The 23,015-nt window shown below is 39.4% G+C and overlaps 1 protein-coding gene across 3 annotated transcripts in view; it reads right to left on the bottom strand.

Moving 5' to 3' along the window:
- PIBF1 (progesterone immunomodulatory binding factor 1) overlaps window positions 1-23,015 on the bottom strand; it is a 232,929-nt gene that overhangs the window by 56,183 nt on the left and 153,731 nt on the right. The window contains exon 15 of one of the 3 annotated variants that reach the window (XM_055360191.1): window positions 19,459-19,540. The exons of the other annotated variants lie outside the window; for them this stretch is intronic. Coding sequence (XP_055216166.1) covers window positions 19,538-19,540 — 3 coding nt within the window. The 3' untranslated portion in view covers window positions 19,459-19,537. Of the gene's footprint in view, window positions 1-19,458; window positions 19,541-23,015 lie in introns of those variants that run through there. 3 annotated transcript variants of the gene reach the window in all.

The following is a 23,015-nucleotide window of genomic DNA, read 5'->3' as shown; positions in this document are numbered from 1 at the left end:
ATCAGTCACATATCCTTGCTTAATCTTTTTAATCATGCTAGGAATGAAAAAATGCCTGCTTGAGGTCCAATAGGGGGGCAACACTTTGGTACAACTTCTCTATGTTCTCAATTGCTGGGGAAAATGTAAAAAAAAAATAGTGATTTCTGGCTGGGCGTGGTGGCTCATGCCTGTAATCCCAGCACTTTGGGAAGCCAAGGTGGGTGGATTGCTTGAGGTCAGGAATTTGAGACCAGCCTGGCCAACATGGCAAAACCCTGTCTCTACTAAAAATACAAAAATTAGCCTGGTGTGGTGGCGCATGCCTGTAATCCCAGCTTCTTGGGAGGCTGAGGCACAAGAACTGCTTGAATCCAGGAGGTGGCTGCAGTGAGCCGAGATCACGCCACTGCACTCCAGCCCGGGTGACAGAGGAAGACTCTCTCTCAAAAAACCCAGAAAAACAAACCAAAAAATAAGTGATTTTTGGGTCCTACTAGTGATTCTGGCGGGCCCCAGTCCTACTGAATCAAAATTTCTCAGGGTTGGGTCTCAGATTCTGATAATCAGCCAGATTTGAAGAATACAGTCCTAGTGATCTTGGACTTGATGTAGGCCACTCCATCCAAATTAGTACGTAAATCATTTTACGTCTTGAACTTGTAATCCTCCCTACTAATACCAGTTCCTTCTCTCATGTTCCCACGTGATTACATTATCATCTTTAACAGTGGTAATATTTAACTGATACATTTCAACCAATTAGAATAGTGGTGAAACTCTGTGTGTCAGGTATGACCTCTTTGTCGCTGGATTACAGGCAGGTCTCAGGAGAGGGGCCACAGGACAGATGAGACTGTGGTGGAACTGACAGTGGGATCTTAGTGTAGAGCTATTTACCAGTGTTTCTGCTAGTATTTTATTATGTCAATAATTAAAGCAAGGACATGGTAGTTGATTATCAGCTCCACTTTTGGTCTTAAGATCCACAAAGTATGGTCTAAGTAAGGAAAATTCATGAATGGGATGTTAAAATACTTGAGAGTAACCAGCATGGAAGTGATGACTGAAGTCATTGAAGTAGATAGAACTATAGAACATTACTACTTCAAATTGTGGCCCTGCATTCCTTTTTTTTTTTTTTTTTTTTTTGAGATAGGGTCTTGCTTTGTCATCCAGGTTGGAGTGCAGTGGCGGAATCATAGTTCACTGCAGAGCTTGTTAAAAATCCAGATTTCTGGACTTCATTCTAGACTTACTTAATCACAATCTCTGAGGGCAGGATCTAGAAGCCTGTTTTACATTTTAAACAAGAATCTTACGTGATTCTTTTTTTTTTAAGAGGCAAGGTCTTACTCTGTTGCACAGGCTGAAGTGTGGTGGCATTTCAGCCTCAAACTCCTCGGCTCAAGAGATTTTCCCACTTCAGTCTCTCAGGTAGCTAAAACTATAGTGCATGCCACAACAACTGGCTAATTGTTTTTTTCTTTCTCCCCCCCCCCGCCCGCCACATAGGATCTCACTCTGTTGCTCAGGCTGGAGTGCAGTGGCGCAATCACGGCTCACTGCAACCTCTGCCTCCCAGGTTCAAGCAATCCTCCTCCCACTTCAGCCTCCCAAGTAGTTGGGACTATAGGTGTGTGCCACTGCATTCAGCTAAGTTTTGTAGTTTTTTTCTCTTTTTTTAGAGATAGGGTCTTGCTATATTGCCCAGGCTGCTCTTGAACTACTGGCCTCCAGTGATCCATCCTGGCCTCCCAAGTAGCTGGGCTTAGAATTTTATCATTATTTTTTTATTTCAAGAGTTTTTGGGGAACAGGTGGTATTTGGTTACATGATTAAGATCTTTAGTGGTGATTTCTGAGATTTTGGTGCACCCATGACCTGAGCAGTGTACACTGTACCCAATGTGTACCCTTGTATCCTCCAACCTGCTCCCACCCTTCCCCATGAGTCCCCAAAGTCCACTGTATCATTCTTATGCCTTTGCATTCTCATAGCTTAGCTGTGACTTGTGAGAGCGTATGATGTTTGGTTTTCCATTCCTGAGTTACTTCACTTAGAATAATGGTCTCCAACTCCAGCCGGGTTGTGTGAATGCCGTTATTTCATTCCTTTTTATGGCTGAGTAATATTCCATGGTATATATACATACCACATTTTCTTTATCCACTCACTGACTGATGGGCATTTGAGCTGGTTCCATATTTTTGCAATTGTGAATGGTGCTGCTATGAATATGAGTGTGCAAGTATCTTTTTCGTATAATATCTTCTTTTTCTCTGGGCAGATACCCAGTAGTGGGATTGCTGGATCAAATGGTAGATCTACTTTTAGTTCTTTAAGGAAGCTACACACTATTTTCCATACTGGTTGTACTAGTTTACATTCTCACCAGCAGTGAAAAATTTTCCCTTTTCACCACATCCATGCCAATATCTATTTTTTTTTACTTTTTTTCATTATGCCATTCTTGCAGGAGTGAGGTGGTATCACATTGTGGTTTTGATTTGCATCTCCCTGATAATTAGTGATGTTGAGCATTTTTTACATGTTTGTTTGCCATTTGTATATCTTCTTTTGAGAACTGTCTATTCATGTCCTTAGCCCACTTTTTGATGGGGTTTTTTTCTTCCAGCTAGAATTTTTGATGATTCTTATACTCACTGGGCTTGATTCTAGACTTCGTCTAATGTTTCAGAATCTCTCCTGAGGTGTAAGAACAGAGAAAAGGGCAGACACCCGAGGGACACCTACATTTAAGGGCTAGAAGATGAAGACATCAGCTAAATAGACTAAAGAGCCATCAGAGTTACAGGATGAGAGCCAGGGAGAATTGTGTTGTAATGCCAAAACAGGACAGAATTTCTAGAATATCTATAATGCCATGCCATAGATAGATCAAATTGTATAGGCTCTGAGAAGAAAATGCTGGCCATTCAGAGGTCATTAATGACCACTGAGGAGAGTGTAGCTGACATGTGAGGAGAGAAGAATAAATTAAGCACAAAGATAGGGTATTAACTTTTGAAAGTTGCCTATGCCAATACCACTTCCCCCATATATGTATGTGTGTCAGTGGTGGTTGGCATTTGGTCACACACACACATACACACACATACTTTGAAGGGGGTACTAAAGAGGAGAAAAAGGGTAAGGAGAGATACTGAAAAAAGGAGACAGATAATGTAATTGATAGCTTTGGGATTAGAAGTGATCTGCAATGGAGATAATGGGAAATAGGATGGAGACAGAAAAATAAAAACACTGGGCAACAGCAGTAAAGGGCCTAGTTGATATTCAATAACATGAATTCATAATGCTTCCAAGCAGGACGAGTCACACAGATTTCCACAAGAATTTTTCAGTATTGTTACTGCAAAACCTAAGAATTTTGTCTCTCTCTCCTTTCTTCCATTAAATATTTATAGGCTAATTACCAGATTGTAAGATAATATGCTAAAGGTAGAAATTGTCAAGAAAAGCCTGCTGTATAAATTTGGCCACAAAGCAATCTAGAGAGATGGTGAATTCTAGTACTCAGATGGCTGACAAAGTCCAAGGATAGGCAGGAAGAAAAGTAAAACCAGGAGGGGCTTGACAGATTGGAAAAATATGGAAGGGCTTTATGAGACAGGGACTTGTAATGAGTCCAAATAAAGTACAAATTTAGTGGGAATGAAAGAACTAGGAGAGCTGGAAGGAAAGGAGATTAGGGTTAGAGAACAGAATTTGAGTTCAAGTGTTTGCAACTTCTTTCTCCTTCAAAGCTACCTTTAAGAAATTAATTTTAATGTGGTTCAACTGTATAACATTGCTGATTGGGATGTGTGTGTGTGTGTATGTGTGTGTGTATAAAGAATTTGCATTGTGATTTTCAAATAGCTCTGAAATGAAAAAAATTATAGTCACTCATGAGTTTTCAAGGAACAACCGGCAGGTAAAAAATTTAAACAATTACCTTATTTGTCTGACGTATAAACAGAATATAATTTATAAATAAGTCATTGTTTTTCCCACTTCAGTGGTGGTTGGCATTTGGTAATGTGCACATACACACACACACACAAACACACACATTTATATGACCTGGTGTTTGCACCTATACAAGCATGATTTAAATAACAAATACTAGCATACTGTCTGGATCCATATTAACTGAATTTTTTCCCAGAATGAACCATAACCAAGACTTCCTGGATTAAGCACTTGGCAAGGTTAGACACAGAGCTACTACTACAATGAAAGTGAAATGTTTTGTCCATGTAACGAATCAGCCATTCATATGGAAGATAAATGTTATGTCCAACATAATTAAAATATTACTTTATATGTAATTCCAATTCAGAACAACCTCAAAAATAAGTAACAGAGTAATAACAGTTAATAATAATTTCTGAGCATCTGCCCTCCCAACTCCGGGTCCTATCTCCATTGCTCTGTTTCCTCCAATCCTAGAGGATCCAGGTGGCTCTGCCACAGCCTCTGTGGTTCTGTGACCTGCAGATACTGGGAGTACTGTAGGGAGGATACCAAGACATGATGGTGGACTAGAGACAGTGTTAGCATACCTCTCCTACTTGGAAAAACAAAGTATGTGTAGAGATTCACACTGTGAACTTTTTTTCACAAGAAGCAACACAAGAATTTAACAGAAGAACTGAAAAAAACCACAGATCCTTTAAAAGAAGTGGTGGCAGCAGCCTACACTGTGAACCAGATGGAAAACTCTGAATCTCCAGAGCATAAGATGGGGAGACTCAGCCACCAGAACACACACTCCCACAGCAAAGCTGGGCAGCCCAGGCCACAGGGGAAGGCCTTAACCCTACTCAGTATGGGAGCCAATTTAGTGAGCCTGGAGAATACATGAGAAGGAGTGGCATCAGGATGTGCTTTGCACGCACTACCAGATTCCAGCGGGGATGGAGGAAAGCCATTCCTGATCCTACCTCACAGAAGTCTGCTCGGTAACTCAGGCTGTAGTAACAGGTTGAAAAGAGCTCCTGAGATTTGCAATATGATTTTAAGTGGAGACTAACCCTGTCGGCCAGAACCAGGGGGCTGGCATGAAGTGTGCTATAGTGCAGAAGTTGGGCGCCCCTGCTTCACAGGTGGATAGGGAGGGGCATGGCCTGAAAGCCTGGTTTCTATCACTGGTAGGAAGGCTTACTGCTTGGGGCAGTTTTGTGTTCTAAGTGTAGACTGCTTGGAACACAGCTAGTTGCTGTTAGCAGAATACTGAGGGTATGGGACTTGCTGTGCCAAGTGCATGGGAGCTGAGTGGGCCTTACTGCCTTCTACTACTCCCTCCTGCTCCCACTCCCTGTGTGGATTCTTCTGTGCACCAGAGGCAGCTCTGCTCCTCTCTGGAACATTACCCCAGTGGCCAGAAAGCTGTTCTCTGATCCCCACTGGGGACACTGCTTGTGCTTGTACCTGGAGAGCCTGAGTGAGGACTTGCCTGGTCCAGTACTCACCGGGCTTTGCCACTTTATGAGCCCTGGTAGCATAACACAATGGACAGGGATATTTGGAGGCTCCATAGCCCCGCCCATTGCCTGAGACCCCAGAGTGCCTGCCCTGGGTAACATAAGGCAAGCACAAATTCCACTACTACCACCGCACCTGGTACTCTTTTGCAAGCACCACCTCCTGGCTGGTAGCCAGGCACAGCCCATTATGACACCTGAAGGCAGAATAACACAGCACTCAGGAAGGAGAAAACTTCTGCATGCCCTCAGCTGTTGCCATTGCCTGCATTGCCTTGGCTAACCAGGAGGTCTTGAGTCTGTCCATGTGCCCAGTACATTACTGCTACTGCTGGCATCTGAGAAAGCCAACACTAAGGTTATTTGTAACTAAGGAAATCTCAGAGTCTACGTCACTCCTCTCCTACCCCCATCAGAACTGGTGCTGGTACCCGCTGCTGGGACAGTAGAGGACAGGTCACATCACTGGATCCTTGGCAGATATTCTCCAGTACCATCCTGGAGTGTGGGAGTCCCACTGAGCAGCTAGACCCAGAGGAGTAGCAGGATTCACAGTAGTCTGGCCCTCCAGGTAAAGGGGGAGTGCCGCACATTACAGAGGCACCGTGTGGGACAAAAGAAACCAGTCTGCAGGCCTTGAGTCCCTGAACTTTCCATTTGTGGGAAGTTGTTTTTCATCAGAGGCACAGGTGCAGTGCTGGGCTCACAGGGGGAAAGCCTACATGGAACATCAGTATTCCTGCAGATGAAAAGAGATGCCTTTCTGATTTGAACAGCTGGAATAGCAGGTCAGGAGTGTGCCTGGGAGGTGTATTACTTTCCTATTGGCCTGGAAGGAGAGCTGTGGTGGCTCCCCCCCTTCTCCCTGAAAAGACCTCAGTGCATTTCATATACCTTCCCCAGCTGCTTCTGTCAAGGCTGGGAGCTCTGCTCACTATTAAGTATGGCATTTATCCACCTGCTTTAGTGGAAGCTGGTTTTTACCTATGGGCACCTCCTACTGGCCTCAAGCTTGCACTGTTCAACCATGTGAATAAAATACTGGGGAATTTTTTTTTTTTTCTTAAAGGCACATCACTAGGGAATGAGAGAAGCTTCATGAGACCTCTGCCATTCCAGCCCCACAGGAGACAGTGAACCTGCTCACAAATCCAGCACATCACTACTATCACCAGCATCTGAGAAAGCCATCACACAAAGATTCTCTACAACTAAGGAACTCATACAGTCTTCACACTGAAAACGCTGAGTCAAAGCTAGCTAAGAAACCATAAAGTCACATCCCCAACGAGTAAAAAAAAAACTAAAAAAAAAACTCAGTTGAATTAGAAATAAATAAGTTCCCTCTCATTGGGGTAGACAAAATAGTCTACCCCAATAAGAAGAAACCAGAAAAATAATTCTGGCAATATGAAAAAAACAGGATTATATAACACCCCCAAAAGATCACAACAGCTCTCCAGCAGTGGATCCAAACCAAGATAATACTAGATAAAGAATTTGAAATACTAGATAAATAATTTAAAAGGCTGACTAATAAGTTACTCAAGGAGATATGAGAGAAAGGTGAAAACCAACATAAAGAAATTAAAGCTGGGCCGGGCATGGTGGTTCACCCCTGTAATCTCAGCACTTTGGGAGGCCAAGGCAGGTGGATCACCTGAGGTCAGGAGCTTGAGACCAGGTTGGCCAACACGGTAAAACCCTGTCTCTACTAAAAATACAAAAATTAGCTGGGCATGGTGGTGTGTGCCTGTAATCCCAGCCATTTGGGAGACTGAGGTGGAATAATCACTTGAACCTGGCAGAACAGCTTGAACTGAGGAGACAGAGGTTGCAGTGAGCCGCGATCATGCCACCGCACTCCAGACTAGGCAACAGAGCAAGACTCCATCTCAAAAAAAAAAAAAAAAAAAAGAGAAAAGAAAAGAAAAGAAAGAAAGAAGTTAAAAGAAATTAAAGCTGGATGCAGTGGCTCATGCACCTGGGGAGGCCGAGGCAAGCGGCTCACTTGAGGCCTGGCCAACATGGCCAACAAGACCAGCCTGGCCAATATGGTGAAACCCCGTCTCTACTAAAAATACAAAAATTAGCCAGGTTTGGTGGTGCATGCCTGTAGTCCCAGCTACTTGGAAGGCTGATGCATGAGAATTGCTTGAGCCTGGGAGGCAGAACACGGGATTTTTAGGGCAGTGAAACTACTCTGTGTGATAATATAATGACAGACACATGTCATTATGCATCTGTCTAAACCCCATAGAATGCACGACACCAGCCAGGCATGGTGGAGTCTTCCTAACTTTTGGCAACTGCTGTTTTACTGACTCCATAGTTTTGTCTTTTCCAGCATGTTATATAGTTGGAATCATACAGTACGTAGCCCTTTCAGATTGTCTTTGCCTATTTTTAAACGTTACCTTTTCTCTTCTGTCCTGTTTTTCCACCCCTTAGATATTATAAGACACAATCTGTTTTTAAAAAAATAAACCCCTGCATTTTCTGAGGAAATATTTCAATGAAAGTTGCTTTATTTGGAACTTAACATTTTACAAATGAGGACACTGAAACCAAAGAAGTTAAAAAACTTTTCCAAATTTACATAGCTAGTAATTGCCAAAGCTGAGATTTGAATCCAGTGAGTCTGGTTCCAGAATCATGTTCAGGCAATACTTGTTACTGCTTCCCAATAACAAAAAATAAAGCAATTATTAAAAATAACCCAGAATGTGAACACAAAAGAATCCCTCTCCCCTACGACCCAAAGATAAATAAGGTGTACTAAAGGCACATGCATGTGTGCACTGATGTGTGTGTACACAGGCACACACACAAATGATAAATGTGACTAATTATCCGCAAAGAAATATGCTTCACAACCATTCTTCCATACTAGAGATATCTGATTGCTTTTTGCCTGAATACCTACATGCATGCAGCATCTATAGGTCTGATGCCTTTTTCCTTGCTGATTGGCCACTTTCAGAAGAAACTTAAAAACCACAGCACTCACTTTGAGCCTCCTACATGCCCACTGGGCTGGGAACTACAGGCAGGATGAACTGTCCGCAATCTTCTTCATTGCTTGTTTTTCTTCATATAACCCATTAGGTTCTAAATGAGTATATATTTCACTTGACAAAAAATCTCTGTTTCTCCCCAACTCCAGTATGAGCACCAAAGGGCAGGAATTTTTGTGTCTTATTCACTAATCATCCCCAGAACCTAGAACAAATGCCTGGCCCATAATAGGTACTCAATAAATATTTGTTGAAAGAATGAATTTGATATTAGTACTGCTTAACACTTAACAAACATTACTACTAAACATACTTTATTTCTTATGATGAGCTAAATGGGATGATGGGCTAGAACAGTTTACGGTAACACTACTTTTATAAGTTATTCTAAGGCAAGTGCTCTGTGTATAAAAAGCCATAAATAAACAAATTTATTTGAGAAAAAGTAACACGGTTTCTGCAGTGGGAATTCTTGCTATTTATTGCAGTTCCTCAAGAACTATGTAACTGAGTGATTAAAATGTTAACACATAAATAGGAGGCCTTCAAAAAAGTCAACAAAGTTCAAAATAAGATTTTTCAAAGGAAATCACTATTGAATTGGAGGGGTACCTTTTTTTGAAGACGTGGTCTAAACACCTCTCTAGATAAAGAATGAAAGTACTGGGGTTCTCTGAGTCTTAGCCATATAGCTGTATTATCAATAGTTCGGAGGAATAGAGTACAGACTAGAATTATTCAAATTTGTAAATGATACTAATTCCAACCAACTAAGAAAACCACAGCCAATTTGTTCAAGATTGCTCAAAGGGGCAGAAAAGGGACAGGACAAAAATAAGGGGATACATAACAATTATTTCAGCAGTACACAGTATTAATTCAAAATGATATAGTGGTTGGATTAGCTTGCTCCTACACATAGTAGACAAACACATCTAGGAAGCATTCTACATATTTATACAACAGTCACACCGGATGACTCCATATTTCTCTAGCATCCTTTATAATCATTCTTACTTTTTCACCTTTCTTTTTCAATTCTAAAACTGATTTTTCATGAAGGCTTCCATAAGATGAAAATATTACACATTTATCCAAATGAGTGTTTTCACACATAGTTTGCAAACAGTGTTAAAAAAAATTAGAAATAAAAAAAGAAACATAACAGAATAGCAACTAATAGAATGTACTGTACATAGTAAGGATATTGTTTCAGATACACACACACAAATACACAACATATATTTGGGCACTGGGTTGCTATGTAAGGTACACTTCATACTATAGGTCATGGTCAAAAAAGTATGAAAGCTATTTGTCGGCTGGGTGCCATGGCTCACGCCTGTAATCCCAGCACTTTGGGAGGCCAAGGCGGGCAGATCACCTGAGGTCAGGAGTTCAAGACCAGCCTGGCCAACAGGGTGAAACCCTGTCTCTACTAAAAATACAAAAAATTAGCCGGGTGTGGTGGCACACACCTGTAATCCCAGCTACTGACGAGGATGAGGCAGGAGAATTGCTTGAGCCCAGGAGGCAGAGGTTGCAGTGAGCCGAGATTGTGCCAATGCACTCTAGCCTGGCTGACAGAGCGAGACTCTGTCTCAAAAAAAAAAAAAAAAAAAAAAAAAAGACAGCTATTTGTCCAGGTAGTAGTTACATTTTTAATTATAAAGGATTATATTTACATACAAATCAGCCCCAATCTTCCAAATCAGTCTCAGGTCAACTTTGTGGCCAGTTTTCCAAAAGCTTAATCACTTAGTGAAAATGTGATTTCAAGAATGGTCATACCATATATTACAGTATTCAGTATGTTCTCTGTTTTTCTTCTTCAATATGTTAAATATAGCTAATAACACATCCATCAGGAACCTAAGAGTAGACTGATTGTATTTGAATCATTTTTGTGAATTCTTTGATTCTTCTTTGATATACTTGTTGATATGGTTTAGGCTTTGTGTTCCCATCCAAAGTTCATCCTCAACTGTAGTTCCCATAATCCCCACATGTCATCAGAAGAACCTGGTGGGAGGTATTAATCATGGGCGTGGTTACACTCATGCTGTTCTCGTGATAGTGAGTTCTCACAAAATCTGATGGTTTTATAAGGGGCTTTTCCCCCTTTGCTCTGCACTTCTCCTTGCTGCCACCATGTGAAGAAAGACATGTGGTTTGCTTACCCTTCCACCATGATTGTAAGTTTCCTGAGGCCTCCCCAGCCCTGTGGAACTGTGAATCAATTAAACCTCTTTCTTTTATAGATTAGCAGTCTCAGGTATGTCTTTATTAGCAGCATGAGAATGGCTTAATACAGTAAATCAGTACTGGGTAGTGGGGCACTGATGTGAAGATACTTGAAAATGTGGAAGTGACTTTGGAACTGAATAACAGGCAGAGATTAGAACAATTTGGAGGGCTCAGAAGAAGATAGGAAAATGTGTGAAAATTTGGAGCCTCCTAGAGACTGGCTGAACTTCCTAGAGCTTTGACCAAAATGCCGATGGTGATATGGACAAAAAGGTCCAGGCTGACTGAGGTAGTTTCAGATGGAGATGAGGAACTTCTTAGGAACTGGAGTAAAGGTCACTCTTGCTATGCAAAGACACTGGTGGCATTTTGCTGCTGTCTTAGAGATCTGTGGAACTTTGAACTTGAGAGAGATGATTTAGGGTATCTGGGGGAAGAAATTTCTTTTTCTTTTTTTTAAATTATACTTTCAGTTTTGGGATACATGTGCAGAACGTGCAGGTTTGTTACACAGGTATACATGTGCCATGGTGGTTTGCTGCACCCATCAACTCGTCTACACTAGGTACTTCTCCTAATGCTATACCTCCCCTAGCTCCCCACCCCGAGACAGGCCCCGGTGTGTGATGTTCCCCTCCCTGTGTCCATGTGTTCTCATTGTTTAACTCCCACTTATGAGTGAGAACACGTGGTGTTTGGTTTTCTGTTCCTGTGTTAGTTTGCTGAGAATGATGGTTTCCAGCTTCATCCATGTTCCTGCAAAGGACATGAACTTTTTTATGGCTACATAGTATTCCATGGTGTATGTGCCTCATTTTCTTTATCCAGCCTATCATTGATGAGCATTTGGGTTGGTTCCAAGTCTTTGCTATTGTGAATAGTGCTGCAATAAATATATGCGTGCATGTGTTTTTATATTAGAATGATTTATAATCCTTTGGGTATATACCCAATGATGGGATTGCTGGGTCAAATGGTATTTCTGGTTCTAGATCCTTGAGGAATCGCCACACTATCTTCCACAATGGTTGAACTAATTTACACTCTGGGGGAAAAATTTCTAAGAGGCAAAGCATTCAAGAGGAAGTAGAGTATAAAATTTGGAAAATTTGCAGCCTGATAGAAAAGAAAACCTCATTTTCTGGGGAGAAATTTGAGCCTCTTGCAGAAATTTGCCTATGTAACAAGGAGCAAAATGTTAATTGCCAAGACAATGGTGAAAATGTCTCCAGGGTATGTCAGAGACCTTCACAGCAACCCCTCCAATCACAGGCCTGGAGCCCTAGGAGAGAAAAATGGTTTCCTGGGGCCAGGCCCAGGGCCCCCCTGCTCTATGCAGCTTCGGGACATGGTGCCCTGCATCCCAGCTGCTTCAGCTCCAGCCATGACTAGAAGGGGCCAATGTACAGCTCAGGCCATTGCTTCAGATGGTGCAAGCCCCAAGCTTTGGCAGCTTCCACGTGGTGTTGGGCCTGCAGGTAGGGGCACAGAAGTTAAGAACTGAAGTTTGGAAACCACTGACTAGATTTCAGAGGATGTATGAAAACTCCTGGATGTTCAGGCAGAAGTTTGCTGCAGGGGCAGAGCCCTCATGGAGAACCTCTGCTAGGGCAGTGCGGAAGGGAAATGTGGGGTTGGAGCACCCACAAAAAGTCCACACTAGGACACTGCCTAGTGGAGCCGTGAGAAGAGGGCCACCGTCTTCCAGACCCCAGAATTGTAGATCTACTAACACCTTGCACTGTCTGCCTGAAAAAGTTGTAGACACTGCCAGCCCATGAAAGCAGCTGGGAGGGGGGCTGAACCATGCAAAGCCACAAGGGCAGAGCTGCCCAAGACCGTGGGAGCCCACCTCTTGCATCAATGTGACCTGGATGTGAGACATGGAGTCAAAGGAGGTAATTTCGGAGCTTTAAGATTTGACTGTCCTGTTGGATTTTGGACTTAACATGGGGCCTGTAGCCCCTTCATTTTGGCCAGTTTCTCCCACTTGAAATGGGTGTATTTACCCAATGCCTGTACCCCCACTGTATCTAGGAAGTAACTAACTTGCTTTTAATTTTGCAGGCTCATAGGCGGAAGGGACTTGCCTTGTCTCAGGTAAGACTTTGGCCTTGGACTTTTGGGTTAATGTTGGAAAGAGTTAAGACTTTGGGGAACTGTTGGAAAGGCATGATTGTGTTTTGAAATATGAGGATATGAGATTTGGGAGGGTCCAGGTGCAGAATGATATGGTTAGGTTTTGTGTCCCCATCCAGATCTCACCCTGAATTGTAGTTCCTAAAATCCCCATGTGTTGTGGGAGGGACCCAGTGGGAAGTAATTAATCATGGGGGCAGTTACCCTCATGCTGTTCTCATGATAGTGAGTGAGTTCTCACAAGGTCTGATGGTTTTTGTAAGGGGCTTTTCCCCCTTTGCTTGGCACTTCTTGCTGCCACCATGTGAAGAAGGACGTGTTTGCTTCCCCTTTCACCATGACTGTAAGTTTCCTGAGGCCTCCTCAGCCCTGCAGAACTGTGAGTCAATGAAACCTCTTTCCTTCATTGATTATAGTCTCAGGTATGTCTTCATTAGCAGTGTGAGAACGGATTAATACACTTGCCAACCTAATGGAAGTTCACTCAGTTGGAGAGCTTCTTTCAGGCCTCAAGAAGTCTGGACACACTGGCCAACTCAGGGGTTTCATGTTCTGGAAAGTCCAGTTAACCCAAGCAGAACTTATGTGGTTTCATAAAGTGCTATGACTGGCATTAAGTAGGCTCTCAAAATTACTAGCTATTCTTATTTATACATATATATTTGTATAATCATTTTTGTTATATTTACTGAAAACTGATAATAGACTATGATATCATTACTCTTAAATGTTTATATTCATTTTTGTCTTATTATTATTGCTTAACTTTGGCTTTTTGATTCAACAAATTTATTTTGTCAGTAATTCATGTTCTCTAATTTGAATATAACAATTCTGGTTAATTTGAAGCTTTTCTTTGTTTTAAAAAAGTTTTTCAAAAAATGATCATCACTAATCATCAGAAAAATGCATATCAAAACCACAATGAGGTACCATCTCATACCAGTCAGAATAGCTTTTATTAAAAAGTCAAAACTGGTGAGGCTGAGGAGAAAAGGGAATGCTTGTATACTGTTGGTAGGAATGTAAGTTAGTTCAGCCATTGTGGAAAGCAGTTTGGAGATTTCTCAAAGAACTTGAAACACAGCTATCATTCAACCTAGCAATCCCATTACTGGGTATAAGCTCAAAGGAACATAAATCATTCTACCAAACACATGCACTCACATGCCCATCACAGCACCATGTACAATAATGAAGACATGGAATCAACCTACGTGCCCATAACAATGGATTGGATAAAGAAATTATCATACATATACACCATGGGATACTACGCAGCAATAAAAAAGAATGAAATTGTGTCCTTTGCAGCAACACAGATGCAGCTGGAGGCCACTACCCTAAGTGATTTAATGCAGAAACAGAAAGCCAAATACTCCATATTTTTACTTATAAGTGGGAACTAAACATTGCATACATATGGACATAAAGATGGGAACAACAGACTCTGGGAACTAGCAATGGGGAGAGGGAGAGGGGGCCAAGGGTTGAAAAACTAACTATTGGGTATGATGCTCACTACCTGGGTGACAGTAGCAATTAAACTCCTAACCTTACCATCACATAATATACCCAGAGAAATACAAAAATCAGCCGGGCACTGTAGCAGGAGCCTGTAATTCCAGCTACTCAGGAGGCTGAGGCAGGAGAATCGCTTGAACCAGGGAGGCAGAGGTTGCAGTGAGCCGAGATTGTGCCACTGCACTCCAGCCTGGGTGACAGAGTAAGACTCCATCTCAAAAAAACCGACCAACAAAAAACCCAGATAATAAACCTGCCCATGTACCCCTGAATCTAAAATAAAAGTTGAAATTAAAAAACAAGAACATTCACTGTTTATGTTTTGATCATATAAACACTATTCATCAATGAGTACTTGTCTTAATTAAAAAAAATAAAACAAAAATGCAGCTTTTCACATTTCTCCTAAAATGCTTAGTTTGTATGCAATTAAATACACTTCTGCATTTGATAAGAGCAGAAATTATTTAAATTATTATTAAACATTTTGCTATTGTGTTAAAATTGATTTTATTGTTTATTCTGAATACTTCTTTTTCTTTTCGTGACAGTCTTGCTCTGTCACCTAGGCTAGAGTGCTGCAGTGGTGCGATCTCAGCTCACTACAACCTCTGCCTCCTGGGTTCCACCGATTCTCATGCCTCAGTCTCCCAAGTAGCTGGGATTACAGATGCCCACAACCATGCCCAGCTAATTTTTGTATTTTCAGTAGAGACAGGGTTTCACCATGTTGGCCAGGCTGGTCTTCAACTCCTGACCTCAGGCGATCCCCCTGCCTCAGCCTCCCAAAGTGCTGGGGTTACAGGCATTAGCCACCACACCTGGCTTATTCTGAATACTCCTATATAGGCAAAATCATTATTTACTCCAATTCTGGAACTATTATTTCCTTTAAAAATTGCCAGATTTATAAGAAAAATACTTATTTTATTAATACTATGGCCAGCAAGAGAAAAATAAATGAAACTCTAGAACAGAAATAAGATCCTACATTTACCGAGTGATTAACATATGCCAGTTAGTGTGCTAAGTGCTTATCTTAGATTGAACCCTCTCTCATTTTGGAGCAAACATGCAATATAGTATTATTATTTCCACTTACACTTTTGAAAACTGAGGCTTACAAAAAGATAACTTGCCTAAAGTCATATAACCAGTCCGCCCAACTTGAAAGTTCTTGGCTTTTTCCCCTTTTCCCCTAAACAAACAAGATAGAACCCTGGGGCATGTCAACACTTAAGACATAATCAGAGAAAAAGAAGTCAACAAAGGAGACTGAGGAGTACGAAGGTAACAAAGTGGTGGGAGGAGACAGCAAGTGAAGATTTGGGAAGAGGGGAGATGACAGAAGATGAGGAAGAGAAGTAGATTAGAATCAAACTGGCCATCTATGCCACGCTAAAGAATCTGGACATTGTCTTGTAGGCCATGGGCCTTTAAAAATAAGTCATGATTGACAGCACAGAGGACAGTTTTGGATAGGGGACTTTTAAAAAATTATTAATTTTTAAATTGATACATAATTATATGCATAGGGTATATGTGATATTTTGATACATGCATATAATATGTGAAAATCAAATCGGGATATTTAGGACATCAATAACCTTAAACATTTGTCATTTCTTTGTATTAGGAACATTTCAAATCTTCTAGCTATTTTGAAATATACAATAAATTATTGTAAACTACAGTCATCCTATTGTGCAATTAAACACTACAACTTATTCCTTCTATCTAACTTTATGTTTGCATCCATTAACCACCCTCTCTTCATTCCCCATCTTCACCTTCCCAGGTTCTGGTGAATATTATTCTACTATTATTCTAGTAAGGTAAAGACTTTTGATAGGCTGATGAATTAAAATTCACTTGCTAAATTAAAAAAAATTCAGGCAATGTAGTATCTCATCTAAGTGTTATTTTTTAAGCCTTGTATTTCTAGTAATGAAATAAATGCCACTGTTCTTTACTAAACGATATTTTTCTTTTTTTGAGACAGAGTCTTGCTCTGTCACCTGGGCTGGAGAGCAGTGACACAATCTTGGCTCACTGCAACCTCTGCCTCCCAGGCTCAAGCAATTCTCTTGCCTCAGCCTCCCAAGTAGCTGGGACTATATGTGCGCACCACCACACCCGGATGATTTTTGTATTTTTAGTAGAGACAGGGTTTCATCATGTTGGTCAGGCAGGTCTCGAACTCCTGGCCTCAAGTTATTTGCCCACCTTGACCTCCCAAAGTGCTGGGATTACAGGTGTGACCCACTGTGCCCAGCCTACTAAAGGATTTTTAATATCAACAAACAGACAAACATTTTGAAAGGCAAAGGAACCCTATAAATCATACTGTTTTTAATCTCTTCTATGAAAATAGCATACATCTTATAATTGCTGTTGATAAAGCCCATGCATGAAAAAATTGGTCTTGGCTGTTCATATTATTACTTCAATTGAGTTTTGAGTATGGCTAGTCCTTCATAGGCTGAGTACAATTGTCATTTAAGTATCTAAAAAGATCACAAGGGATTCGGCATTGAAACAGAAGAAAAACACAGAAACAGAGTTGTGCAATATAGGATAAAAATCACTGCCTAAAGTCTAAAAGAAAGTATGTCTAAAATGAAAAAAATTAAAGTAATAACAAAGCATTGTATCACAGTTTAATCAGCAGCATCCTCCACTCTTCTTCACAGTGGTACACAAAATAGTTGGTTTTTTTTTTTTTTTACGTCATTGAAGTCTTAGAAATATGGTTGACCTTGAAATTTAATCAGATCTAGATTGTTTAGGGCCACATGGTAGGTATGTGAATCTCCTCCTTTATAATGTTGAGGTGGGGTCCTGTGAGTTGTATGTGCCACAGACTCTTTTCAAGAGACTGAGCTCACTGGGGATGCTGGAAGAACACTCCTAGCAGTTGTTAGAGGCAGAAGAATGGGTCAGGCAACTCAAAGGGCAGAGATAAATGTTTTATTACTTCAAGTACTTACTTTATACCAATAAAGCTTATTTCATATTGCTAATCCATGACTAGTGGTATTTGTGTCCCCTTTGCATGACATATTTTCAGATTTTTTTCATTTTCTGTATGTTTAAACAGAAACACAATCCCATCCTCTCTGTATATGCTGGGTACATGCACACACACAAATATATTAAAACCCAAACAGAGAAACACAAATTATTCTGCAATTTGTTTTTTGAAAAATCATCAATACAGTATAAATTTCTTTCAAAGTTAATACATATAGGTCTACTTTATTTTACCTATGCACCTTGAAGCCTCTTTCAAATCTAGCAAAGCCTTCTAGGTACAAAATTCCAGGTAGCTAAACCTTGCCATGTGGTCACTGATGACTGTGCATGTCCCACGTTCTAGACAAGCTTCCTGAAATTAAGTTAGTTGTAAAAGATAAATCTCTGCGTGCTTACAGTAGAAAATAAGGCCTTTGTGAATAAGGTTGGTTATGTTAGAAGTGAAAAACCATGTCTATTTTGTCATCAGTTGTTGAATATAGTGGGAAATTGATAAATTTTTACTGAATAACTAGAAGGAGAGCATATATCAAGGTTTAAGGCAGCTAAGAAAGACCAATTCTTAGCTGCCTTACTGTTGGCAGTAATGTGGCACACTTCATGATTCTGGATTTTCTACTGTTTAACAAACTCCACACTGACACTTGACTCTTAACTAAACTTGGCAGTTTCTTGAGAATTAGTGGGTATACACAAATACACAAAAAAGAATAGCTTTTTTTCTCTTTTATACCGGACCAACTAATAAAACAACGGTCGAAAGACACTGGACATCATGCAATGAAGGAGATCCCTGACACACAGGAAACAAACAAGGTAAACTCTATGACTGCCTTAGTTTATTGACTAGAGACAGCTTTCAAGCTGTGGTGCTGGGAAGGAGAATTAAGGCAGAGCCTGTCAAACTCCCTGAGTTAAGGAGCTGTTGATAGAAGTAATAACCAAGGTGGTTACAGTTCATATGGGAGACTACTGAAGAAAAGGGAGCTGCAAAGAGACAGAACTCTGACAATTTACAGATAGTGCCCCTTAAGTATTTACCTGGCACAGAACAGTGCATATGTATAAAGACAGGAGACAGAACTACAGACAAGATTGGTAGGAGCAATCTCTGAAGTGAACATGGGCAAGGCATAGTGCTTATTTCCATCAGCCAAAGTAGAAAACCTTACAATTTATAGGACATGGAATACTGAAAGAGTTTTGTTGTAGTAATGGGGGAAAAATTGGCCTTACGATAAACCCTTCTCTGCCTAAAAAAGCTTAAAAGCAAGATTTGGAAGAATCAAACTGTTTCCAAGAAACCTAACTATGTCCCAGAACAAAGCTAACAAAAACATATAGGAATACAAAATATATAGCACCAAGGTAAAATTTACAAGGTCTGGCATCCAGTAAATAATTACTACGTATGCAAAGAAGCTGAACAATGTGATATATGAGAAAATTCAAATTTATTGAAGCCAGCCATGAAATGACAAAATAATAGAATTAGTAGGCAAGAATATAAAAAAGTTATTGAAATTATATTTCACATATTCCAGAAAATAAAGTTTGAGAATGTTAAGGAGAGACCTAAAAGACACAAAGAAGATCCAATTTGAACTTCTAGAAATGAAAACTACAATATCTGAGATAAAAACTGGATTGAACTGAAAGCAGATTATACAGTGGTGAAAAAAAGATTAGTGAACTGGAAGACATAGTAAAAGAAGCTATTCAAAAGAAAAGCAGAAAAAAGACTGAAAAAAACTGAAGAGAACATCATTTGTTCTGTTGTAGAATAACTTTAAGCAACCTAATATATATCTCATTGAAGTCCCCAAAGGAAGGTGAGAGGATTGAAGTATTTAAAAATTTAAGAAATTTATAAATTTGATAAACTCACATATGTAAGATGTTCAACAAAACCCAAGCATAGGAAACATGAAGAAAACTCCAGCAAGCCAAATGATAATCAAATTGCTTAAAGCCAGTGACTAAAAATCTCTTAAAAGCAGCTAAAGAAATACACATTACCTAGAGAGGAACAAAGATAAGGATGACAGCAATATCTTGGCAGAAACGATGCAAACTAGAAGGGAGTGAAGCAGTATCTTTCAACTACTGAAAAAGAGAGAGAGGGAGAGAAAAGTCAACCTCAAATTCCTTACCCAGGGAAAATATCTTTCTAAAAAACAAAGGTGAACCCAGCAAATCCATTCCCAGGTATACACTTAAAAGAAATGAAAACAGGTACTCATACATTTGCTTGTATTTGCGTGTTCATAGCAGCACTTTTTACAATAGTCAGAAGGTGGAAATAACCTAAATGTTCATCAAAGGATAAATGAATAAACAAATTAAGGTAAATATACACAACAGAATATTATTTGGCCATAAAAAGGGATAAAGTACTGGATACATGCTACAATATGGATGAACATCAAAAACAGTATGCTCAGTGAAAGAAACCAGACACAAAAGGTCACATATTGTATAATTCCATTTATATGAAACATATCCAGATGAAGTAAATCCACAGAAATAAACTGATTTGGCAGTTGTCAGAGGGTGGGGGCAAAGAGGAGTGGGGATTAAGTGCTTAATGGGTACAAGGTTTTATTCTGGGGTGATGAACATGTTTTAGGACTAGATATAGTGATTGTACAACACTGTGAATGAATATTAAATGGTTTACTTTAAAATGGTTAATCTTATGTCATGTGAATTTCACCTCAGTAAAAAACCCACAAAACCAAAGGTGAAGCACAAGACACCTAAGATAAAGTGGATTTTATCAAAATTAAAGACTTTTGTGCCTTGAAGGACACTAACAAGTGGAGGAAAGACAACCCACACAGAATGGGAGAAAATATTCGCAAATCATATATTCGATAAAGGTCTAGTGTCCAGAATACATAAAGAACTCTTACAACTCAACAACAGAAAGACAACCCAATTCAAAAGCGGGCAAATGACTCGAATAGACATCTTTCTAAAGAAGATATATAAATGGCCAATAAGAACCCAAAATGATAGTTAACATTATTAGCCTAATTAGAGAAATGCAAAGCAAAATCATTAGAAGATACTACTTTGTAATCACCAGGATGGCTAGAGTTAAAAAAATGAAAAATAAGCATTGGTGAGGATGTGGAAAAATTGGAACCCCTGAAATGGCTGGTGGGAATGTAAAATGGCATAGTCACTAAGAAAAACAGTTTTGCAGTTTCTTGAAAAGTGAATCATAGAATTACCATTTCATCTTGAATTCCACTTAATGAGAATTGAAAACAGGTGTTCAAACAAAAAATTTGAACATGAAATGTTCACAGCAGCACTATTCAAAACAGACAAAAATCCATTAACTGATGGATAAACAAAATGTAGTTAATCTGCAAAATGGAATATTATTCAGTCATAAAAAGGAACTGAGCACTGATAGATGGCAAAATATGAACCCTGAAAACATTATGCTAAGTGAAAGGAGCCAGACACAAAAGGCCAAATATTGCATGATTTCATTTATATAACATATCCAGAACAGGCAAATCCATAGAGAGAGAGAGAGAGCCATTATTGCCTGTGGGGGACTGAGGTGGAGGCGGGAATGGGGAGTCACTGCTTAATGGGTACAGGGTTTCCTTCCCAGGTGATGGAAATGCTCTTTTACTAGATAGTAGTGCTGTGTATGAAACACCGTAAACATACCATGAGCTACCAAATCGTATACTTTAAAATGGTTAAAATGGTAAATTTTGTTATCTGAATTTTACCACAATAAAAAAAGTAAACCCTTAAATGGCTACTTTCAGTTAATTTGGCCTTACAGCATATCTGTGAGAATTGCATTTTAACCTAGACTTTTGTCAAAAATAGTCAGAAATGTAAAAACAAAAAAACTAAAAATAAGCAAAATAGCAACTTTTTGCTATATACAGAAACAGAATTCATCACCATAGACCTGCTCTATAAAAATTGTTAAAGGAAGTGCATCAACCAGAAGGAATAGATAACAGTTTGAAATTTAGGCCTACAAAAAGGAATAAAGAGCACAAGGTATGGTAACTATTTAAATTTAACATATTTCCCTCATATTATTATATCTCTTTATAAGATTATCACTGTTTATTTCATTTCATTTATTTTTTTTTGAGATGGAGTTTCACTCTTTCGCCCAGGCTGGAGTGAAGTGGCGCGATCTTGGCTCACCGCAACCTCGAACCCCTAGGTTCAAGCTATTCTCCTGCCTCAGCCTCCCGAGTAGCTGGGATTACAGGTGCCTGCTACCACACTAAATTTTGTATTTTTAGTAGAGACAGGGTTTTGCCATGTTGGCCAGGCTGGTTTCAAACTACTGACCTCAGGTGATCCACCTGTCTCAGCCTCTCAAAGTGCTAGGATTACAGGCGTGAGCCACTGTGCCCAGCCTGATTATCACTGTTTAAGTAATAATAGCAGTAATATAGTATGGGAGTTTATACGTGTATAAATAAAATGTATGACAACAAGAACACAAAGGCTGGGGGAACAAATAGAAGAATACTGTTGTAAGGTTCTTATACCATATGTTTTACTAAATATCACTTGGAGCTACATGGTGATAAGTTAAAGATACATATACACTATAATCAAAATCAACCACTGAAATAACAAAGTTATAGCCAATAGGCAACAATAAGATAAAATGAAATGAAAAAAAATTCAATTAATCCAAAAGAAGACAAGAAAAAAAAAGTGAATAAAAAGTAGATGGGCCAAACAGAAAACATTAGCAAGATGAAAAACTTGAACATAACCATATCAACAAATATACTAGATGTTAAGTGTTCTAAAAAAATCTCCAATTGAAAATCATATTTTGTCAGACGGGTTAAAAGAAGAAGGCTGGAAAAACAAACACTTTGCTAATGCTAATGTTTTAGTAGCTTTCACTGTAAAAGTTTGAAAATAAAAGATGTCAAACAGTTGACAGTTTTCAGTTATACAGTGAAAACTAAAAAATAATAGTATTAAGATAAATTAAAGAAGACCTAAATAAGGGTAAAGATACAGTATGTTCATGGGTCAGAATATTCAATATTAAGATGTCAATTTTCTCTGCTTCATCTATATATTCAACTTACGTAATGTCAACCAAAATCACAGCTAGTTTTTGAAAAAAAATTAACAAACTGATGATAGAATTCATATAGAAATGCAAAAAAAAAAACACTCAGCTAAACAATTTTGAAAATGAACAGCATTGGAGGACCAATACTATCTGATTTCCAGATATTATAAAGCTACAGCAATCGAGATAGTGTGGTATTGACATAAAGACAGATAACTGGAACAGAGAGTCGAGAACAGTCTCACACATAAATGACTGTTTCTCAACAAATGATGCTACAACAGTTGTGTTTCAATTATGCAAACATATCAATTTCTATCTATATCTTCCACTCGGTATAAAAATTAAACTAAAAATGAATCACAGACCTAAAACTATGAAACATCTAGAATTAAAAATAGACAAAACCCCTTATGACCCTAGGTTAGGCAAAGATATTTAAAATACAATACCAAAGCACAATCCATAAAAGAACAAAGTGATGAA

Source organism: Gorilla gorilla, chromosome 14 (assembly GCF_029281585.2).
Source record: "Gorilla gorilla gorilla isolate KB3781 chromosome 14, NHGRI_mGorGor1-v2.1_pri, whole genome shotgun sequence".
Lineage (NCBI taxonomy): Eukaryota > Metazoa > Chordata > Mammalia > Primates > Hominidae > Gorilla > Gorilla gorilla.
The sequence above is the reverse complement of the archived record's forward strand: the minus strand, read 5'-3'. Positions and strand labels throughout refer to the sequence as shown.